Below are 19,013 nucleotides of genomic sequence, written 5' to 3'. Positions count from 1 at the left end.
GATTCTAATTTTCTGATATGATGAATTTGAGATTTTCATTTGTTGTCATTTGTAATCATCAAAATTAAACGAAATAAACATTTGAAATATATGAGTTTGTATGTAATGTATGAATATAATATACAAGTTTCCCTTTTTAAATGGAATTACTGAAATCAATCTACTTTTTCATGATATTCTAATTTTATGACCAGCACCTGTATATAGACAAACAGAGACCCTGACCTCAGCCACACTGAGCCCCTTTGGGTTGGACTGGAACAAAGATTGTGAGCCAGGGATTCTCATCCAACATCAGTGCCTGATCTCATAAATGCTCTACAGAAATGAATGGGCATAAATTCCAACAGAAACACTCCAGAATCTTGTGGAAAGCCTTCCAAGAAGAGTGGAAGGTGATAAAGCTGCAGAAGAAAGACTAACTATAGATCTATGTATTTGAAGTATTGCTGCTGTCTTTTCACAAGCAGCAATACTTGGTATGCAAAAGCATGAACACATATTTCCAGTATTAGAATCCCTTCACTGTCTCCCTTTCCACTTTTGAAATTGACTGCAAGATTTGTATTTATTTATTTGTTTCTAATTTTTGTTGTTATTTTTTATTTTAAATAAATATCCACCACCCTGTTTAGCAGATTTTCTAAACAGTTACAACCTCGTAAGTTCTCTGCATTCAGCGAACCATTTTCTTCTTGATTTTCCAGGATCAAGCTTACAAAACAAAAGTGACAGAACCTTTGCAGTGGTTGCCCCAAATCTGTGAAACAGTTTACCTCTCCAATATCTGCACAGCTCAGAGTTTCATTTTGTCTTTCATGTCCATTTCTGTTTTTGTGATGTTTACATGTGCATCAGAGACTGCATGCATTTCAAAAACTTTCTCTGCACATCCTCATGCATGAAGAACACATCTCAGGTCAGTTTAGCAAATTTAGGTGTGATGAGGCTTCGGCTACCACATCCCACTGGACATTTATATGTTTGTTTACAGTATGTCTCTGTTCTCAAATCTGCCGCAGGCAAGAAGTGTAGGCGTGGTTTTTTGCACGTAGTGGGTAAAAATGTAAAAGAAAAAAAAAAAAAAAGAAAAGATGGATGATAAGATGCTTTTGTTTTCAAATGAGGGCAGGTTACATCACATGAAAGCTCTATAGATAGATTCACCACCTCGCCACCTACTTGCTTTGCACAGAATCATCAACAAGCTATCACGACGTGGACAGAATTCAAACTTCAGCCTGCATTCAGAATGCTGCTAAGTAGAGCATTAATGAGTGGAATTTCATTTAATTATTTTCTAAGCGGATGAGATTTTCTAAAATAATCTCTGACTTTCTGTCCTCCTCGGTCCACAGGTGGGCTGGCAGTTGCGTAACCTGGTCGGCTCATTGAGGGCCGACAAAGGTGTTGTGTCCCTGACCCTGAAGAAGCGTCCACAGAGCACGCTCAGCTCCGCCCCCGCGCTGCTGAAGAACATGCGCTGGAAACCCCTGGCTCTGCAGGTGGGACCAGCGCTACCTTTTATAGACTTTATTAAAGCACCGCACTGGCCCACATTAATTCCCTGCAGCATTCCTTCTCCCGCTCGGCCGCAGCCAAAGCGTGTAATTAGGTCAGGGAGCTGTGGCTCAGCACAGGTTTGTTTGCCAGTCGAACGGACTAAATGGGGAAGAGAAAACTAATGGCCTCCCACCCACATTCCCAGCACTCACCTGGTTATGAAATTTCTCTCCTGAATTAGTATCTCCGATTAGCTTCACAGACAGAAAGAAACACAAAGTGTTCGTGCATCACAACTTTTGCTTGTTTTTGCTAAGTTGCTGCAAAACATAGAGTCACGCTTTGTGGACATGATGACTAACTGAACTCTGACTTTAGAAAATGACAGAATGTTTCACTGAATGACTGACTTTCAAACTTAGTCACTGCCATGTGCCAGAGTTATGCTATTTTAAAATTCTTCAGCTGGCACAAACTTCAAAAACTCAAATATATAATTTAAATCACACAGAAAAAAAAAGATTTATTCACATTACGTCACCTCTTAAATCCTTGTTTGATCTGTTTTCACTTAAACAAAATTCTGTGAGTTGTGATTTGACATTTTTCTTGGCAGCATTCTGACAACTTTACAGTCACTTGTAATAATAACCAACTCTTTCTTGAACAGACAGTTTTCTTTACTCATTTGCCATCTTGTCTTTCACACATTAAGCTGCATACCCACTTTTTATTTATGCATGAGCTTCTCAGGCTCTGGCTACATCTTCATACTACTTTGTTTTGCTGTATGAAAGTATTTGGCTGTAAATTGATTGTAGACAATGTCGTCTTAACGTAAGTCTTGTCTTATCATCACTCGCCACCCAAGAGTGTGTGTACATGTGTACATGTCTCTGTAGTGTTTGTGAAATCACTCATGAACCAGACAGATTTAAATGAAACTCTCAAAATGAATCAATAGATGTACGTCTACAGATGAATAAATGTTGAAGTCAGTCCAATTCAAGATGGCTGCCACAACTAAGCAACCTTACCAAACATGAAAATGGCTATACCAGTTAATTTTTTAGATATTAGGCTAAAATTTGATGAGGTAGTAGCTGAACTATTCTTTAAAACATACTACACACTGCAAAAAAATTTTGCCTAAAATTTTGACATTACTTATTGCAGTCAGCTGTCCATTTCCTTAAGATGTAACCTATATATCCTTCATCTATAACATAATCTTAGTTTAAAACTCAGGCATTGAAGACAACTGGCAATATCATTTCTTCAAGGAATGCCAGCCTTTTAATTATTATAGGTTTTGGTTATTTTCAAACTCATTATTTTTAAACTGTCCACATGTCACCTCAGTTGGCTTATTTTCTCATCCAAACCCTTCAAGATGTACAAAAACAAAAAACAAATGAATAAAGGAGGCCAAATACTAATATCTTTGGTTCTGCTGCATTGGTATTAAGCATGTGCTGCATGTGGAGGAGTGGGATTTATATCTTGGGTTTTCTTATTATGAGAGCCTGCAGAAGCTTCCTCTATTTTCTCTACTCCACTTTTTGATTTGTGTTTAAAAGACTGCGATAATCTTCAGGGCTGCATGTAAATATTTGTTAGAGGACTTGGAATCACAGCTTCAAAATGTGATTCATACAAGCCATGAAAATTTTGAAAGAAATGAAGAAGTATTTGTTTTTTTTTTACTTATTCTGTACAGCCAACCAGAAGTCCTGGCAGCGGATCAGCCACGCCCTCAGGCACACCCACCAAGAGCTCCGCCCTCCAGGACCTCTACATCCCCCCTCCGCCTGCCGAGCCCTACACCCCCAGGTAGTTTGTCTGCATCTTTTACAAGAACGGCTGAAACAAACAGGGAACAAAGTGGACCTGCTGACAGCTCTGATGGCGTTTGATGTGCATGTGCTTCTGGTGTTGCCATAGAGATGAGACAGGAGCCCTGTCTGGAGATGAAGCGTCTCGTAACCACGGCAGTGTCAGCGCTGCCAAGCGCTCCGAGTCGCCAAACTCCTTCCTGGATCAAGAGTCTCACCGGCAAGAAGAGGAGGAGCCTGTCTACTGCACCACACCCACATACGGTTTGTGTTTATGTGTGTGAGAGTAAATGATGAGAGAGGTAACTGAGTTCAATCTCCTTCCACTGAATTGAACCTCTTACAAAAACTGTTAAGAGTGGGGTGATTCATTCAACTGACAGTGACGGAGCCTGTTATGTGGAAGTAAAATGTAATACATGCAGAAATTCTAAGTTAAATAAATTATTATAAAACTTTTTTACATATTGTCTTAGAACCCTTAACTTATGCATGCATACGTTTTTAACTAAGCAGGCTATTTATAATAAGTTGCTTAATTTAAATTTGTAGGCAGGCTGAGGCCCATCTCCATGCCTGTGGAGTGCAACTGGGTGGGCGACTATGAAGACCCAACCAAGCTGAACAGGGAAAGCCGCAGAGGTGAGTGCGTGAGTATGGAGAGGATTTATTTGTTTACTTTTTTTTCCAGAGGAGTAGGTTGGATATTAGTTAAATGTTCTCATTTATATGAATTAAAAATATATCAGTGTGTGTGCAGATTAATGTGCCTCCTTGTCTTAATTCTTTCTGTGATTAGCATCACAGAGGAACCAAATCAGAGCAGATGAGAGGGTAAGGAGGTAAAAAGAGATCGACAGCTGGCACAAAGGACAGAGGAAATGAAAGGCAGCGCTGAAAAAGAAAAAAAAGAATAGAAAGAAGCAGAATGAGAAGAAGGGAGGGATGAGAGGAGACAAAAAGAGAGAGGGGAGAAAAAAAAATGAAATACCATTCTTACTGACCTCCACCTGAATCACTCACACAGTTGCCATGGTGACACTGACAGCAGCTTTTCTCGGTGTCTCACTTTCCTCTGGCCGCTGCTTAGCAACCAGGGGAGGACAGGAGTGTGGAAGCTGCAGAGGGGGAGAGGTGGAGGAAAACCTGAGTTTGGAGAGAAGTTAGAAAGGTGAAGAAGATGGGAAGAAGAAATCCTTGAATTCAATAGTGCACAAACATACAAAAATGTTAAAAAACCTGAACAATATTTTACTTTGAGGCTTTATCTGAAATGTTACCAAGTCATTTTGTATAACAAAAAAAAAATTGGGGATGAATGGTTTGAACTGTCAGGAGCTTCAAACAGAGAAAATACACCCAAAGCCATTTTACAGTTTTTTTTTAAATGCTTTAGTGCTAATTGGGAACCAGTTTAATTATGCATATCAGTTAAATAAATATAAATCATATACCTTTTTCTACACCACAGGTGTCAAACCATTCATCGGGGGCCGCTCTCCTGCATGTTTTAGATGTGTTCTTGCTTCAAAACACCTGCTTTAAATAAATGACTTGTGAACATGCTTGTGGAGAACTTGATGATTTGGTGAGGAGGTAATTAAACTGTTTGAATCAGGTGCGTTGGAGCAGAAAAACCTAAAACGTCCATGACGGTGGCCCTTGAGGCCTGGAGTTTGACACCCCTGTTCTACAGTATGACACTTTGAAAGCACTTTGAAGTCACATTTTAACATTTTAAGTGGATTATTTATTTATTTAATGGATGGAAAAAAAGACAAATTAGATGCTTCACTCTACCTTGTTTTCTTACACAGTAAAATATACATTCTGCCCTGTGGCCCTAATAATTGCAATCAACTTCCTAAACTGTAAATGTACTTTTAAACTTTTGGGAATAGGTTTTGATGTTTTTGCTTTTCCTAAATTGCATTAGGTTTATGTTTATGAAGGCAAAATGCAATAATGTTTTTGCACATGTCTGTGTGGCCACCTGAAGTAATCAAAAGTAACGCAAAAATGGCTTCTACTTGCCAAAATCTCTGTCCCTTCTAATAACAAGATTATCTTAGTTTAAAACTCTGGCATGAGAGGCGGTGGGCGATATGCATTCCTGCAAGGAATTATAAGCCTTTTTCTTCATTTAATTGGCTTGCATCTTCATATTTACTGCCCTTTGTTGGAGCATGAGAAAGCAAACTCAAAAACTCTGCATGGTACCTTTAAAAATAGAAGTCATGCATCTTTAGTCTAAAGGTCTTTGAGTCAAGTGGAGCTGCTGCCTGGAGGGAGTTTGTGTACCTTCATTTGTACTGTAGGTCCTGACTGCAGTCTTTCTTTCTTTCTAATATCTTTATACAGCTCCACTGGGTGTTCAAGGTTTTTTTAATATAATATAATATAATATAATATAATATAATATAATATAATATAATATAATATAATATAATATAATATAATATAATATAATATAATATAATATAATATAATATAATATAATATAATATAATATAATATAATATAATATAATATAATATAATATAACTGTATTACTGTATTTCTCAAACTTCCAAAAGGTGGTAAATGACAGACTCATAATTTGATTTTAAAGGGTACTAACGCATGTTTTTTATTATTACAGTAGCAAAGCGATAATGCTTTTAGACGTGTGTTTATTTGTCTGTACCGTAAGTAAAATATTTCAGCACTAAAAAGATTTTAATGAAACTTCCAGAAAGTATCATTATACATCTATATTGATTAACTTTTAGAGGAAAGCTAATTCCAGATGGCCACCATATCATAGCAAAATTTGTAAACACATAAATGGGTCTAACAAAGCCACTTGCATAAATATTGAGCTAAATTTTGGTGTGGTCGTAGCTGAGCATTGTCTTCAACACTTACTTTGAGCATGAGACATTGAGCGACATCTTTGCTGGAAACCTTAGCAATAACTATTGGAGTCAACCCTGTTTGTCTGTTAGCAATTTATAGCATGAACCACAGGACAGATTTTAATAAAATTGTTGGAAAGTAATCATAGATTGTACATCTACAACTGATTAACTTTTGGAGTCAACCAAAGTCAAGATGGTCACCACAGCTTATCGACCTTAGCCTACACAAAATGGTAATAGTTCAGCAAATTTTACAGATATTGTGCTAAAATTTGGCGTGGTAGTAGCTGACAGTCGTTCCAAGAAACAAACTCTGCGCACTAACAGATCATACGAGATCGCACAAGATATTGCAATATTGGACATGGCTATAACTCAATTTAAGATGATCTTAGTCCAAAACTTTGGCATGAAAGCCAGCAGACAATGTGCATTCCCTCAAGGAATGCTAGGTCTTTAGTTTAATTAGTTTTTATTTCGTGCTCAGGGTAAAAAGCAGAAAGACCTTTGTGCCTGCTTAGAGCTGATCGCACAGATCACGTCTATGTAGAAACACAATACGTTATTAACCCTATGCTGATGCTCTGATTAAAGGTTAGAATCTGTATTTAATTGTTTTTCAAACACTTTTTTCTCAATTTAAATAAATTTGAATGATGTGACCTTTTATGTTTTGAATTAATCCAGAAAACCCTAACACATTCAGCTCTGATGAAGGCACGGTGAAAAAATGAGTATCACGTAATGAAACTGCTCGATGTTGAATGTGGACTGCAGTTAAAGGGTGTGATGGTGTGTCTCCCAGATGCCTCGCTGATGCGTTACGTGGGACTGTCAGGCGTGGACGAGCGGACAGGGCCTGATGACTACTCCTCCCACACAACTCGCCCGGGCAAACGGTCCAATGACACAGCCAAGCGGGCCAAGAGGCGGAGCCACCACAGCCAAAGCCCCTCCCACTATCTTTTTCAGACAAATCAGAGAGATTCCCCTCCCAGAGACCAAACCTCCATTTATCATGTAAGGACAATACTTTATTTATTTTCTTTACTTTCTTAAACATTATACTTACTCTCTGTTCTGATTGTCTAATTCTTTAGTTTGCCTTTCTTCTTTATATTGTACTATTTCACAGTTAAAGTCAACTGAGGAGGCTAAACAAAACAACAAGTTGTTCCAAATCATACAGGCATTATTTTAACATTTGCTGAAACACCATTCAGACCAATTACATCAATATATAGCACCATATTTGGGTCCTATAGAAATTGATTAAACATGGTTTGGACCACATGTTTCTGAGGGTGTAAATTAGTCTCCAAACTTCCCAGTATCTGATTGGGTGTGAAGGCATCTATGGAAACCAAGCCCAAGCCATGGTGCCCCCAACCCACATCCAACAAAGCCCATAAGAGCTGTTGCTTATTAGTATGAGTTCAAATACAATTAGGTCTATGCCCTAATTAGGAACAAATGTAGTAAAGAATACTTTTGGGTCTGTGGCTCATATTCTGGTCCACACTATGAATTATACGTTGGACTATATAAAAACTGAAAGATGTGCAAATTATAACAGTTGTGGGTGTAAAGGAATAGATATCTGACATTGTTTTATGTTAGGAAAACATTTGTATTTTAAGTTCCCATCTGCATGAAAATGACTTTTGTGAATACCTAGTCATTTTTATTGTTTCAGCCTTGTGTTCAGATGAAAAGACGTTAAAGGAGCCCCTGAACTATATATTTTAAATTAGGTTTCCAGAGCGAAAAAAATCTTGAAACACCACCCTTGTGTTTATTGTGCGGACAGCCTAAGCACGACCATTTAAATACCATGATGTCATAGACCCATCTCTAATCCGACCTATGACTGCAACTGTGACAGACGTAACAACAACAATAATAACAGACTGCATGCTTGTGTTTGTGTTGCAGATGCTAGTTTCTGAACTCCAACAAAACCTTTGCATTTTGCATTATTTCAACAAAACCACTGTTAGAAATGAAACAGTGCTGTGTTTTCAAAGATATGTTTAGCAACAACAACAAAAAAAGATTGTTTCAAAAAAAGAAAAGCGCTCCTGTGTGGACAAAGACTGATGTTGTTGGATTAACTTTGGTCCGTTACAGCCAAACATTTTGTATAGAGGGCAGAGCACCCTGACTCAAACTAAAATGTAACAACACTTGACTTTTGTCTGACAAAATTTCTCGAACATCTGTTTAAATTGTTTGAATAACCAATATATGCTGGCTATAATAAAAAAGAAAAGAACAGTATTGGTCACTCCCACTAGAGACTAAATAACAACACGACAGGTAACTGTATTTTGGCTGACAGAAAACTAATAACAGTGGTGGGAAACATTCTGAGCTCTTGCTACATTTTTGCTGCATTCATACTGAGGTTGCAGTTAATGGCATCACATTTGTGCACATTTAAACCCGCATATCTACAATGTGGGTCCAAACCAAAGTGAAGAACCAGGTTATGAAACTGCTGATTTTTTATGCTAATTGAACAGTCCAACCTGAAGATTTGTGACAGAGCCTGAGCGATTACCGTTGACAAAAAAGCACTGCAGTAAAGCGTGATTCAGGCAAATGCTGACTCGTTATTACCCCCTGTCACTTCCATGACATCTGCTCGCCCTGCTTGTCCGTCTGAGCTGAATGCGCTCCGTTCCAGACAGGCAGTTTGGCCGGCAGTGACAGTGACCTTATCCGTCTTGACAGAATCTCTTTGAAAATTAAAAGTGTTTGCATGTTTGAGCCCGAGTGCCCGTGCAGCAGCGTGTGATCAGAGCGTACACGGTGCTGCGATGGCAGATGGCTTGTCGGGGGGAGTAGGCGGGCCCATGTCATCTGTCCTGCTGAGCCCAGGGCTGTGAGTGGCTGAGCTCCAGCCTCTGGCATGTAAAATATTGTGACATCAGAGCTGGTCTGTTGACCCCAAGAGGTCAAGTCTCAAATTTCAGTCTCAGAGTTCAAAGTGCTTCAGGTGAAAACACATCAAATAAACAGAATCTTGCAATTGAATATCATTACTCAAAGAAATCAGAATGTGACATTTTTACATACAGCGTGACCTAAACTTTCCAATTACCCAAGCAGGTTTATTGTTATTGTTTATTGTTGTGAATGTCTCCAAGTTAACTTATGAGTAATAACAAAAAGGCTTTTTAGAAAAAATATTATTTTTAGAGTTAAAAGTTTATTAAATGTTTTGATGAAAATGTAATCAGATAATAATTAGTGAATGTGAGGTGGGAAACATATTTTAGAGTTTGTGGAATTAGGAAAGTAAAATCTTTTTTTTTTTCTTGTTTTGTTTTGTTATTTTTACCATCTGTAAGTAAAGACACATTTGCCAAAGAAAGTGCCTTATGCTTTGAAAATCCCTCTGCGAGGAACATTTGAAAAGCTTATTTCTATATTCTGCACTCTCAAAGGAAAACCTTTGCAAATACATAAACAAATACTGGAAAAGATTCAACTGATGTACTGTAAAATCTAACATTGTTTCAACTCAAATATTAGTGACAGAACTTCAAATGAAATGAAGCATATTTTATTTCTCTGTTATCTTGTATATACTTTTAAATTTTCTGGTGTACATTATCTGTCACCCAGGACACAGGAAATGAAAAAAAAGTTAAATCAAACAACTAAACTTCAATTTTGTAGTTGAAGACTTTCTAAAACCTACAATGGAGCATTAAATTTGATACCAAGACATTGTCACTCTAATCAACAGCTTCATTCTTGTGTCAAACAAAGACAATAACAACTCTCCGTTGTTGGAGACTAAGTGTAATCTGCACGGGAATCTATTTTACATAACATCTCAATTTAAAAGCTTGGAACTCCACACTCTCTTCCTTTTCACTTGAAAAAACTCCTCAGTTGGGAAGCGAAACATCTTCAGCTAAAAGATAGAAGTTTGTTTCTTTTTGGGGTTTTTTTACCTTTTTTTTTTATTAACTTGCTTAATGAAAATGTTAAGCTGCGTAAATCTGTATTTCAGTTAGGTTGATTGCTTGAAAAGGTTAGAGTGGTAGTTTAAATCTGCAAATCTGTTCAATTATTTTTTTTAACTGACTGAAGTAAACATTACTTGGAACCTAAATGCCAGTTTCTACAAAACTATTGTTGAATTATCTTGGTTTTGGTAAAATAGAAAACCTGCTTCCAGACTGCAGGGTACCAGTTCATAGTCCTTATAACCATATGTGGTAGTTTTCGTTTTTTGTTTTCACACGGGCAGTACTGTGGCCTTTCAGTTCTTACACAACAACTACTTAGGTCTATTTTTCTATGTCTTTTGTCTTGGCACTTTCTTAGCTTATTAAGGATTCTAGATTGGCATAAGGCTGTGGTGTTTAATCCTGGTCCTGGAGGGCCACTATCCTGCATGTTGTAGTTGTGTCCCTTCTCTTTAGTAAGTCTTCAAGTTTTGCAGAAACCTGTTTATCACTCATTCATTCAAATTAGGTGTGTCAAATCATAGAAACATCTAAAACATCCAGGATAGTGGCTCTCCAGGACCAGGACCACTGGTGTAAGGGGATTGGTCCATGCATAAAAGTATTGGACAAAGAAAGTGAATGCTCGTCCAGCACCTGCACAAATTAAACTGTGTTTGCATTGCTAAAGTAGAAGCTACTTCATTGTTGCCACTGTCTGCTATGATGTACTGTTCTTTGAATGTGTGCAGCGTAAAGTAGACTAATCTGTCATGTGAGTCTTGGCTCCTATAACTTATATTTCTGAATGTTAGTAGCACTCTTTCAAACTGTTTTAAAAAATAAGTCAAAGATCCACAGCACACAGTTCCAGGTATAACGCCCTTTATTGTTGTTGTTGTTTGTAGTGGCAGTGGTTGCGAACATCCCATGCTAAAACGACGGGACCACACTGACTTTTAAGTGTTGCACATTAACAACATTTGCTTGGTGGGGCTAAAACAAACACATACTGTAGGTTTATGCTTATTTAAGAGTTTGTGTAATTGAATGAATGTCACTCATAGTGTAAAAGGGCCAACAAGTGGTCAGTAAAGACCAGAAATCCACTATATAAAGCAAATGCACTTAATTTATCACTAAAAATAGTTAACTCGTGTTCTCGTTGGTCCAGAAATCACTAACTGTTGTGTGGTCAAAAGCAATCCTTAATTCTACAAGTAAGCTGCGTGTAAAACCTGAAAAAGTTGAAAGACACATAAGCTCCTTGATTGAGTGTGTTTAATCACAGTTTTCATGCATTTTTAATGATCAATTTAGTCTTTGTATATTTGTGTGCTTTACTCTAAAAGAAAAAAAAATTCATCAAATAAACTGCTATCATGGCAGCTTTCCAGCTTTTTTTTATTAATTTAATTATTTTGTGTCAATACAATCTTTGTGCTTGTCTATCTTTTATAACACTGCAACAAAAGAGCTGTGAATAATTGCTTCAAAATACTTTTCCAATGGTGGTGTGTATTAGCCCTTCTTGTTTTGCTTCCAGTAGTTTGTCTTTATTTATAGAGACCCCCTGAGTTCTGTTTTTCTCACACTTCCTCCATCACCTGGACATCATATTGTGCCACCTGAACTTCCCCTCTCATCCCTCTGTTCTATGTTTAGAAGCATGAAAATAGCCTCCTCCGTGAGGTTGAGTCCTCTATCCTCTTGTGTTTGTCGAGGACATAATGAGAGACATGGGAATTTTTTCCTTTGTGTCTGTACATCTTCAGCCTCCTCTCCTTGTGTCATCGCTCTGTTCTCCCTAAGATCTGTCATCTTTTATATCCCAGGATTCATTGCAGCAAACAAAGGCCACTGATTCATCCTGACAGCCTGCTCTTTCTTCCTCTCTGCTTCTGTTCTCAGACGTACCAGCAGTCATCCTCTTTGCAGTCAAAGAGCAGGAAGAAGAATAAAGGTAAGCAGGAGAGTCACCTGCTCGAACCTGAGCAGATGTTGCCAGCTGTGGTCTCTCACATTGCAGCATTTGATTTTTCATATTTGTAATTTGCAGATTTGAATCTTTAATATGGTGCGATGAAACAAAAAACCATGAGCTACTATTTACAGCACTGAACCAAAAAAGCTTCTTGCTCTGGGTGGTAGTAGGATTTTGGGATAGCTTTGCTCAAGTTGTGTTTTAATGAATAGACCTGCAGCTTCATTTATTGATTAATTAATCAGTTTGGTGACTTAAAAGCGACAACTATTTCACAGGTCTTCTTTAAACAACAGTTTCAACACCATAAGTGGTTTATTTGCAATACTCTGCTAAAAATAAATCAGATTTTGGTAGCATTAACAAAATTTCACACAACTAATCTTTGGTATAATTGTGTACTAAAGCTCCTTGTTGAATCTTGAAGTTTGAAAATCAGTTCTACTAATTTGATTGTTTGATTGTAGAGATCCTTCTTTTATTTATTTTTTTGAAAACTTAAAATTTCAACAAAACAAACAAATAAACAAACAAACAACAAAACCCCATAAAAACATATAATAAAGAAACGCAAGTATTTTCACCGAAATATTCTGTAAACAAAACAAAAGTGATCAAAAAGGGAGCAAGAAGAAGCAATAGCTTATCCAGCCCTGTCCCTACATTTACATACAAATACTACACATGCAGATCAGTTCCTAATTCTTCCAGTTGGTTTACTGTCATTTGATCATTTATTATGGTTACCACAGGAGCAAACATTAATTTGTAGCTCTGGTAAAGTCAAAGAAACAAAATATGTCAGGAAAAAAATAGATTTGCTTATTGAAAGCCCCTTCCCCCCTCTCTACACCCACACACACATTTTGCATTTCCTTGTAATAACTTCACACACCTGCAGTTTGCACACAGGGCTCTGTTTGCATTTTAACACATTGCTCACATTTCAAATACGGTAACTGTGCTGCAAATTTGACTGCAGATGACATAGGTCTCACAACAAATAGATTCATCAATAAGCTTAAGAGGCACTTGTCTGATTGTGAGATTGCTTCTGTTTTTCTTGGTAATTTGCTCTTCTTCAGCTTCCATAATAATATTAATAATAATAAAAAGCTTTTGTAATTTTTTCCTTTTCCTTTTTTACCTCTCTCATAGATAAGTGTCTTTGCCTCTTTGACCAAACTTAATTTTCGTTTGGTACCACTTTACTGTGGATCAACATGTTGGAGGACTTTATTTTTTTCCCTTTTCAGACCATTCTTTTTTTTTTTTCACCATCTGCCATTGTGTGAAGCTCTGAAAGTGTCAGCTCCATCTGCACAACTCATTGATTGCTTTGTTTGTTTACAGCAATTAAACCAACATCTCTAAATCAACTTGATGATCATAATTTACTGATGCTACAGTTGCCCTAAGTGACTTATGTATCTAACACATAACAAATTATTAACAATTATTTTGGTCCACGCTGAGTAAATGTTCTAATTTTCTAGAGTAATTTGGTCCTTTTATAACCAAATTGATGATGGTATCAGTTTGTGGGCTGAAACTGCTGCACAAAAATAGGCCTATCTTTATTTTAGAGCCCTTTTGTGTTCTCTCAGGAAATATACTGCCTTTGTTCTAGGAAAGTGAAGGATTTATTATCTCTAGATTGAAATATTCTTTTCATGTTGCATGTTAGAGCTTTAAATCTTTTGCCAGTACTGTATAGGAAATATGTGTCCTATAGAGGCACAGAGGTAAATGGAATATTAAATCAACATCCTCGTTAAAAAGACATTTCATGCAGTGCAATAGAAGTGTCTTTGTGGTTCTCACCTGGGTGCCAAATTTTCCCTAGTAATCTTTAGGAAGGAGCTCTCTGTGAACAATGGTGCAGCACTTTATGTCAAAAGGAAAACACTCTTTAATAAACACCTCTTACTTTACTGCAGTGCAGCGGCGATTTGTCAAACGCTCAGCTCCAGAGACTGAACTCTCGCCAGAAATTGTTGCTACATTAGCATGTGGCCTTTTATAAAAGCTATTATTCAAACTGACATGAAAGACACTTATTCAGGCAGCATTAGCAGAGTGCTCTACACATTGTAAGAACACTTTCACCTTGTCAGAGTTCAGGCTTTCCTCCAGTTTCATTATATATTCTCTCTGTCCATGGACGTCACACCCTCACGTTCCTGTCACTTTGTTCCAGGACGAGGTTTGGCCTCCCTGAGCCGGAGGCGTGTTTCCTGCAAAGCGCTGGGCAGAGGGGACTGTGAGGGCTGGTTGTGGAGAAAGAGGGATGCAAAGGGTTACTTTTCTCAGAAATGGAAGAAATACTGGTTTGTGCTGAAAGACAACTGCTTGTACTGGTACATCAATGAGGAGGTGGGTTTTAACATTAATTTGTTGATCTGTATATACACTGTTGTGAATGGTGAATGTTGTTGCAACCCACTGTAAATCCTAAATGAATATTATAGTTGCCTGTTTTTCTTTTGATGTTGTTGTTTTTTTTGGCTTATCTCAAGAAGAATTGATTTAGATCATGATCATTTCAAACTCTTTAATAAGACCCTCTCAGCATGATGGTTTTATGCTTTTCACATATATATATATATATATATATATAAAATTTTGTCCCACCCATCATCTATTCAACACTGTTCCAGTACTCAACTAAATCTCTGCAGAACATCTTTTTCCTCAGTGGACTCTGTTGTGCTTCATTTGTACTTTTTATCACAAATGAAAGGCTGGAGTTTATAGTAAAGTGCCACAGTGCATATATTAGAGCATTATTGCTTTTTAATTTAGCATTTACACACATTCTCTTGAGACCTATCTTCAGCCTAACACACACTAGCAAGCTGCCTTCCTGCTTGACTTAGAAAAATGGAAACAGCAGCAAATCATTTTGTGACCATTAATCTTTCTTTTTTCTTTTTATTTATTTTTTTACAAATTTGCACAAACTATAAAGCCACAAAAGCTACCTTTAATTTACAGTTAATAATTTCCCTTTAATCCTTCCTTTTAACTGGTTATCTGTCCTTTTTCTTTTTTTTTTAATCTTGTTTTTTTGTTTGTTTAGGATGAGAAGGCAGAAGGCTTTGTCAGTCTTCCAGAGTTTAAGATTGACCGTGCCAGTGAATGTCGAAAGAAGTAGTAAGTGTCGGAGAAAAGCTGCTTTATTGCATATTTATGTCCTATTTTCTTCATGTTCAGCTCTTGGATGCATGAAGGTGTGCGTGCAAAAATAACTCTCTCTGTCTCTCTAGTGCTTTCAAAGCATGTCACCCCAAGGTCAAGAGTTTCTACTTTGCAGCAGATGGAGTGGATGACATGAACAGGTAAAGCAGCGAGGACTAAACCCAGATGATGGTTATGCAGTGGGGCAGAATCTCAGCTGGGTGGCAAAAGTAAAGTGCAGCTTACCGTTTACTTCCTACAGAGCACAAAACAAATAGACTATTTTATTCTAGTGTATAATAGATCTATTTGTTTTTAGAAATGACCTAAAAAAAACTACATTTCCATAACATTTCCATAACATATTAATTTGTGCAAATATAAAAACATGGGTATCAGTGTTTAGGAATAAAGATTTTGTTAAAGCAAAGAAAAATTAAAATAAACACACGTTTACATGTACTGATAAAAAAACAAGAAAATGATTGAAGTAGTCTGTTATAATTATATTTTGTGGTGTGTGAAGTGGTCTGCAGTGCTACAAAAAGCTCCAACAGTTTTTTTGTTTTTTTTTTAAAGTTTGTGGGGTTTTTTTTTGTTTGTTTTGTTTTTTCATAGGTGGCTGAGTCGCCTCAACATGGCAGCGGTGGGCTACGCAGAGCGGGAGAGGATGCGCCAGGAGCAGGGTGAGATTTTTTTTTTAATTTACAGAAGGGCCCTTTGGCAGGCAGCTGCTATGGGACCATCAAACTGCTATTGCTTTTGAATCTACTTTTATTTTTCCATTCTGACCACCCTATTACTTAAGGAATGGCCCCCTGAAAAACAATATATTTTTGGGCCACTTGCTTTCCTCATCCACCTTTTTAAATCAATAGCATCTGATAGACACCAGTCACTACTGTCTGGCAGCAAATTTATTTATTTATTTTTGTGTGCTGAACTTTTCAATGCATTTATATAGGTTTTGTCCCCAAAATTGTCAAAGGGGAGTACATTTGGGTATACTATCAAAATGTGCTGATGTATTCTTTATTTGATGTCAAAATATTCAGTGTCTGAGTATATTGTGATGTATGTTAATCAGAATATTTCTTGATTAGTGACATATAGGCTTTCTGAGATGAATTAACATTGTTTAAGACATGTCTTCATGCATTAGCAGCAAGTGATGAAATGATGGGATGAATGGGTGGATGGATGGGTACTAGGATGGAAGATAGATGGATCCTAGGATGGAAGATAGATGGATCCGAGTATGGATGATGGATGGATATCAGTATGAAGGAATAGATGGATACTAGGATGGATGGATGAATGAATTGTTGGATGGCTGGACCACGTGTGCAAATACTTTCTAACTAAATCCAAATAAATTAATCTATTAACAGAAGAATGTACATTATCTGTTTCTGATCCAATGTGTGAAAATGTGTTTCCTTTAGATTACTGGAGTGAGAGTGAACATGAGGACGACACCACATCCAGCCCCAAGCAGGACAGTCCTCCACCTCCTTATGATACTTATCCTCGACCTCCATCAGTGAGTCAACAAACTTCAGCGCTCTAGAAGATGTAAAGTGTATATCATACTTAAAGGGAAAATCTGGAGTCAGTGCTCCTCGACAGATAGAAGTGGTAGTTAGCACAGGAGCACTGAATCTGAGTCTCTAAGTAGTGAGCGTTATTATCAATAAAGCCTTCAGGCAGCAGTGAATACACTATATATTTGCTGTAACTGTTGCTCTAATTGAACATAAAACTGGTTGCTCCATTATGTGTCCTTGTCTTGGAACAAATTGTTTATCCTACAGTAAGAGTTTAGTGTTTCTACATTTATCCTTCTTCATTGCCCTGTCCTTGACTTATCTACTCATTATCCTATTTAATCAATACCATTCCTTATTTGAAATCATCTGGCTGCCCGGCCAGTTGATTTCCTTTCTTTAAAGTTGCAGTTATGGTTGAATGAATCAAGGCATCAGTTGACATCTGCCACATTGCTAATTTTTTTTCTTTCTCTGTATCAGATGAGTGCCTATTTGGAAGGTCGGACAACTCGCTTGTCTTCCACGGAGACATCTCGCTCTCGCTCTTCCCAGGAGGACTTCTTGTGCACCGAGCCCCCGGCAGTGGCTGCAGAGCCGCAGTACCATCCGGGTCCTTTGGGGGGAGGCACCACGCACAGTGGGAGAAAACCAGGGGGCAGCAGCAGCAGCGACGTACAGTACAGATGCGATCCTGTGGAGGTGTGTAACAATGTTTACCGTTCAATTTGATTTTTAGAAACGTAACAGGCTTCCTGTTTGTTCTTTATTGTAAGAGGACTTAAAACTCTGAGTGTAAAGTTGAAATGTGGCTTTTAAGACGTTAACTTCCATAATTAGGTTATTAAAGTTGAAACAGCTGACATTCCTACTAAGACAGAAAAGCACCTACGATAAAAAAAACATGCAAACATATATTTGCTCTTGGAGTACTTTAATGGTAAAATGTCAGAGTTCCACTCAATGTACAAACAGAAATTCTTAGTTGTACTCATTCCCCTATCAGGGACTTTACTACCAAATATAAATGTAGTTAATGGCTGTGTTTAATGCCCTTAGATGTAGAAAATTAATATTTTCTGTCCAATAAACATTAAAATGAATAACTGAATCTCAAGGGCTTTTTTAATTTTCCATATAATAAAATCAGCCCAATCTGCCAGTTGTTTACAATACTGCAGCCTGTGCTGTCCTAGAATAGAAGGCAAGGAACAAAACAAAAGCTTTTTATTGCCACGTCGATATATTACATCTTAGGAAGTTAGTTTTACTTTTACTGAAGTTTTCAGGAAGGCTTGCCTATCTAATCACCTCAGATTCAACTGCAAACTTCTAATTTGTTTGAACTTCATGCAGTACCGCTCAAGTCCTGCAGGGGGAAGCAGTGAGACTGGGTCCCCAGGTCGTTCTTCATCGTCTCAAAGACGCTCCTGGCAGGACCTTATTGAGACACCACTGACTGAAGCTGGACTGCACTACCTGCAAACTGGACCCCTTGGTAATGCCCAGATTGAACAACAGCTTTGGGTAGAAAGGATTATTAGTAGCTAAACATGTTTTTTGTTGTATTTATTGTTTACATTTATTTTTAAATTAAAATGAGTTTGATTCCAACTCTTACAACATGTTCCAGGTTGACTTTGTTAAACAAAACAGTCATAAACATGCTTTTTATAGCAAAATAGTAAGATGTTCTTCATTGTCTGGATGCAAAGATAGCTAGCACAATACTTCTCCAGATGTTTAAACCAAATCAGTAACTAAACATGTTTTTCTCTGTAATAAAAGTCTTTATAGAGAATCTGGCAGTACAAGGCAAACAGATTGGAACAGCTGGGCAACATGAGGTTAAAAGATCTGTGGACACATTTAGGGAACAAGGGGTGCCACATTAACATCTCTCTATCCCACAGTTATAACTGAATTTCTTGTATATCTGTGCATCTGGTTACAAATTATGATAAATGATTTTTTTATTGTTTGTCTATTCTTTCTCCTTGAAATGACTACATTCCTTTAGGGTCAAAACAGACATTGTCAAATTGTCTGTGGCAACTGGTAACAAGAGTAATAGTGTACCTGAATGTTGCTGCATTGGA

At 37.4% G+C, this 19,013-nt stretch overlaps 1 protein-coding gene across 1 annotated transcript in view; it reads left to right on the top strand.

Moving 5' to 3' along the window:
• The window catches only part of cnksr2a (connector enhancer of kinase suppressor of Ras 2a), a 69,111-nt gene that overhangs the window by 41,712 nt on the left and 8,386 nt on the right, over nt 1–19,013 (top strand). The window contains exons 9-21 of the mRNA XM_017414116.3: nt 1,359–1,505; nt 3,224–3,336; nt 3,448–3,602; nt 3,891–3,980; nt 7,044–7,258; nt 12,115–12,166; nt 14,388–14,563; nt 15,270–15,343; nt 15,457–15,528; nt 15,986–16,053; nt 16,813–16,910; nt 17,398–17,616; nt 18,271–18,412. Of these exons, the coding sequence (XP_017269605.1) occupies nt 1,359–1,505; nt 3,224–3,336; nt 3,448–3,602; nt 3,891–3,980; nt 7,044–7,258; nt 12,115–12,166; nt 14,388–14,563; nt 15,270–15,343; nt 15,457–15,528; nt 15,986–16,053; nt 16,813–16,910; nt 17,398–17,616; nt 18,271–18,412 (1,621 nt within the window). The remainder of the gene's footprint in view (nt 1–1,358; nt 1,506–3,223; nt 3,337–3,447; nt 3,603–3,890; nt 3,981–7,043; nt 7,259–12,114; nt 12,167–14,387; nt 14,564–15,269; nt 15,344–15,456; nt 15,529–15,985; nt 16,054–16,812; nt 16,911–17,397; nt 17,617–18,270; nt 18,413–19,013) is intronic.

This window comes from Kryptolebias marmoratus, linkage group LG21, assembly GCF_001649575.2.
Source record: "Kryptolebias marmoratus isolate JLee-2015 linkage group LG21, ASM164957v2, whole genome shotgun sequence".
Taxonomy (NCBI): Eukaryota; Metazoa; Chordata; class Actinopteri; order Cyprinodontiformes; family Rivulidae; genus Kryptolebias; species Kryptolebias marmoratus.
This window is presented reverse-complemented; position numbering and strand designations above follow the sequence as displayed.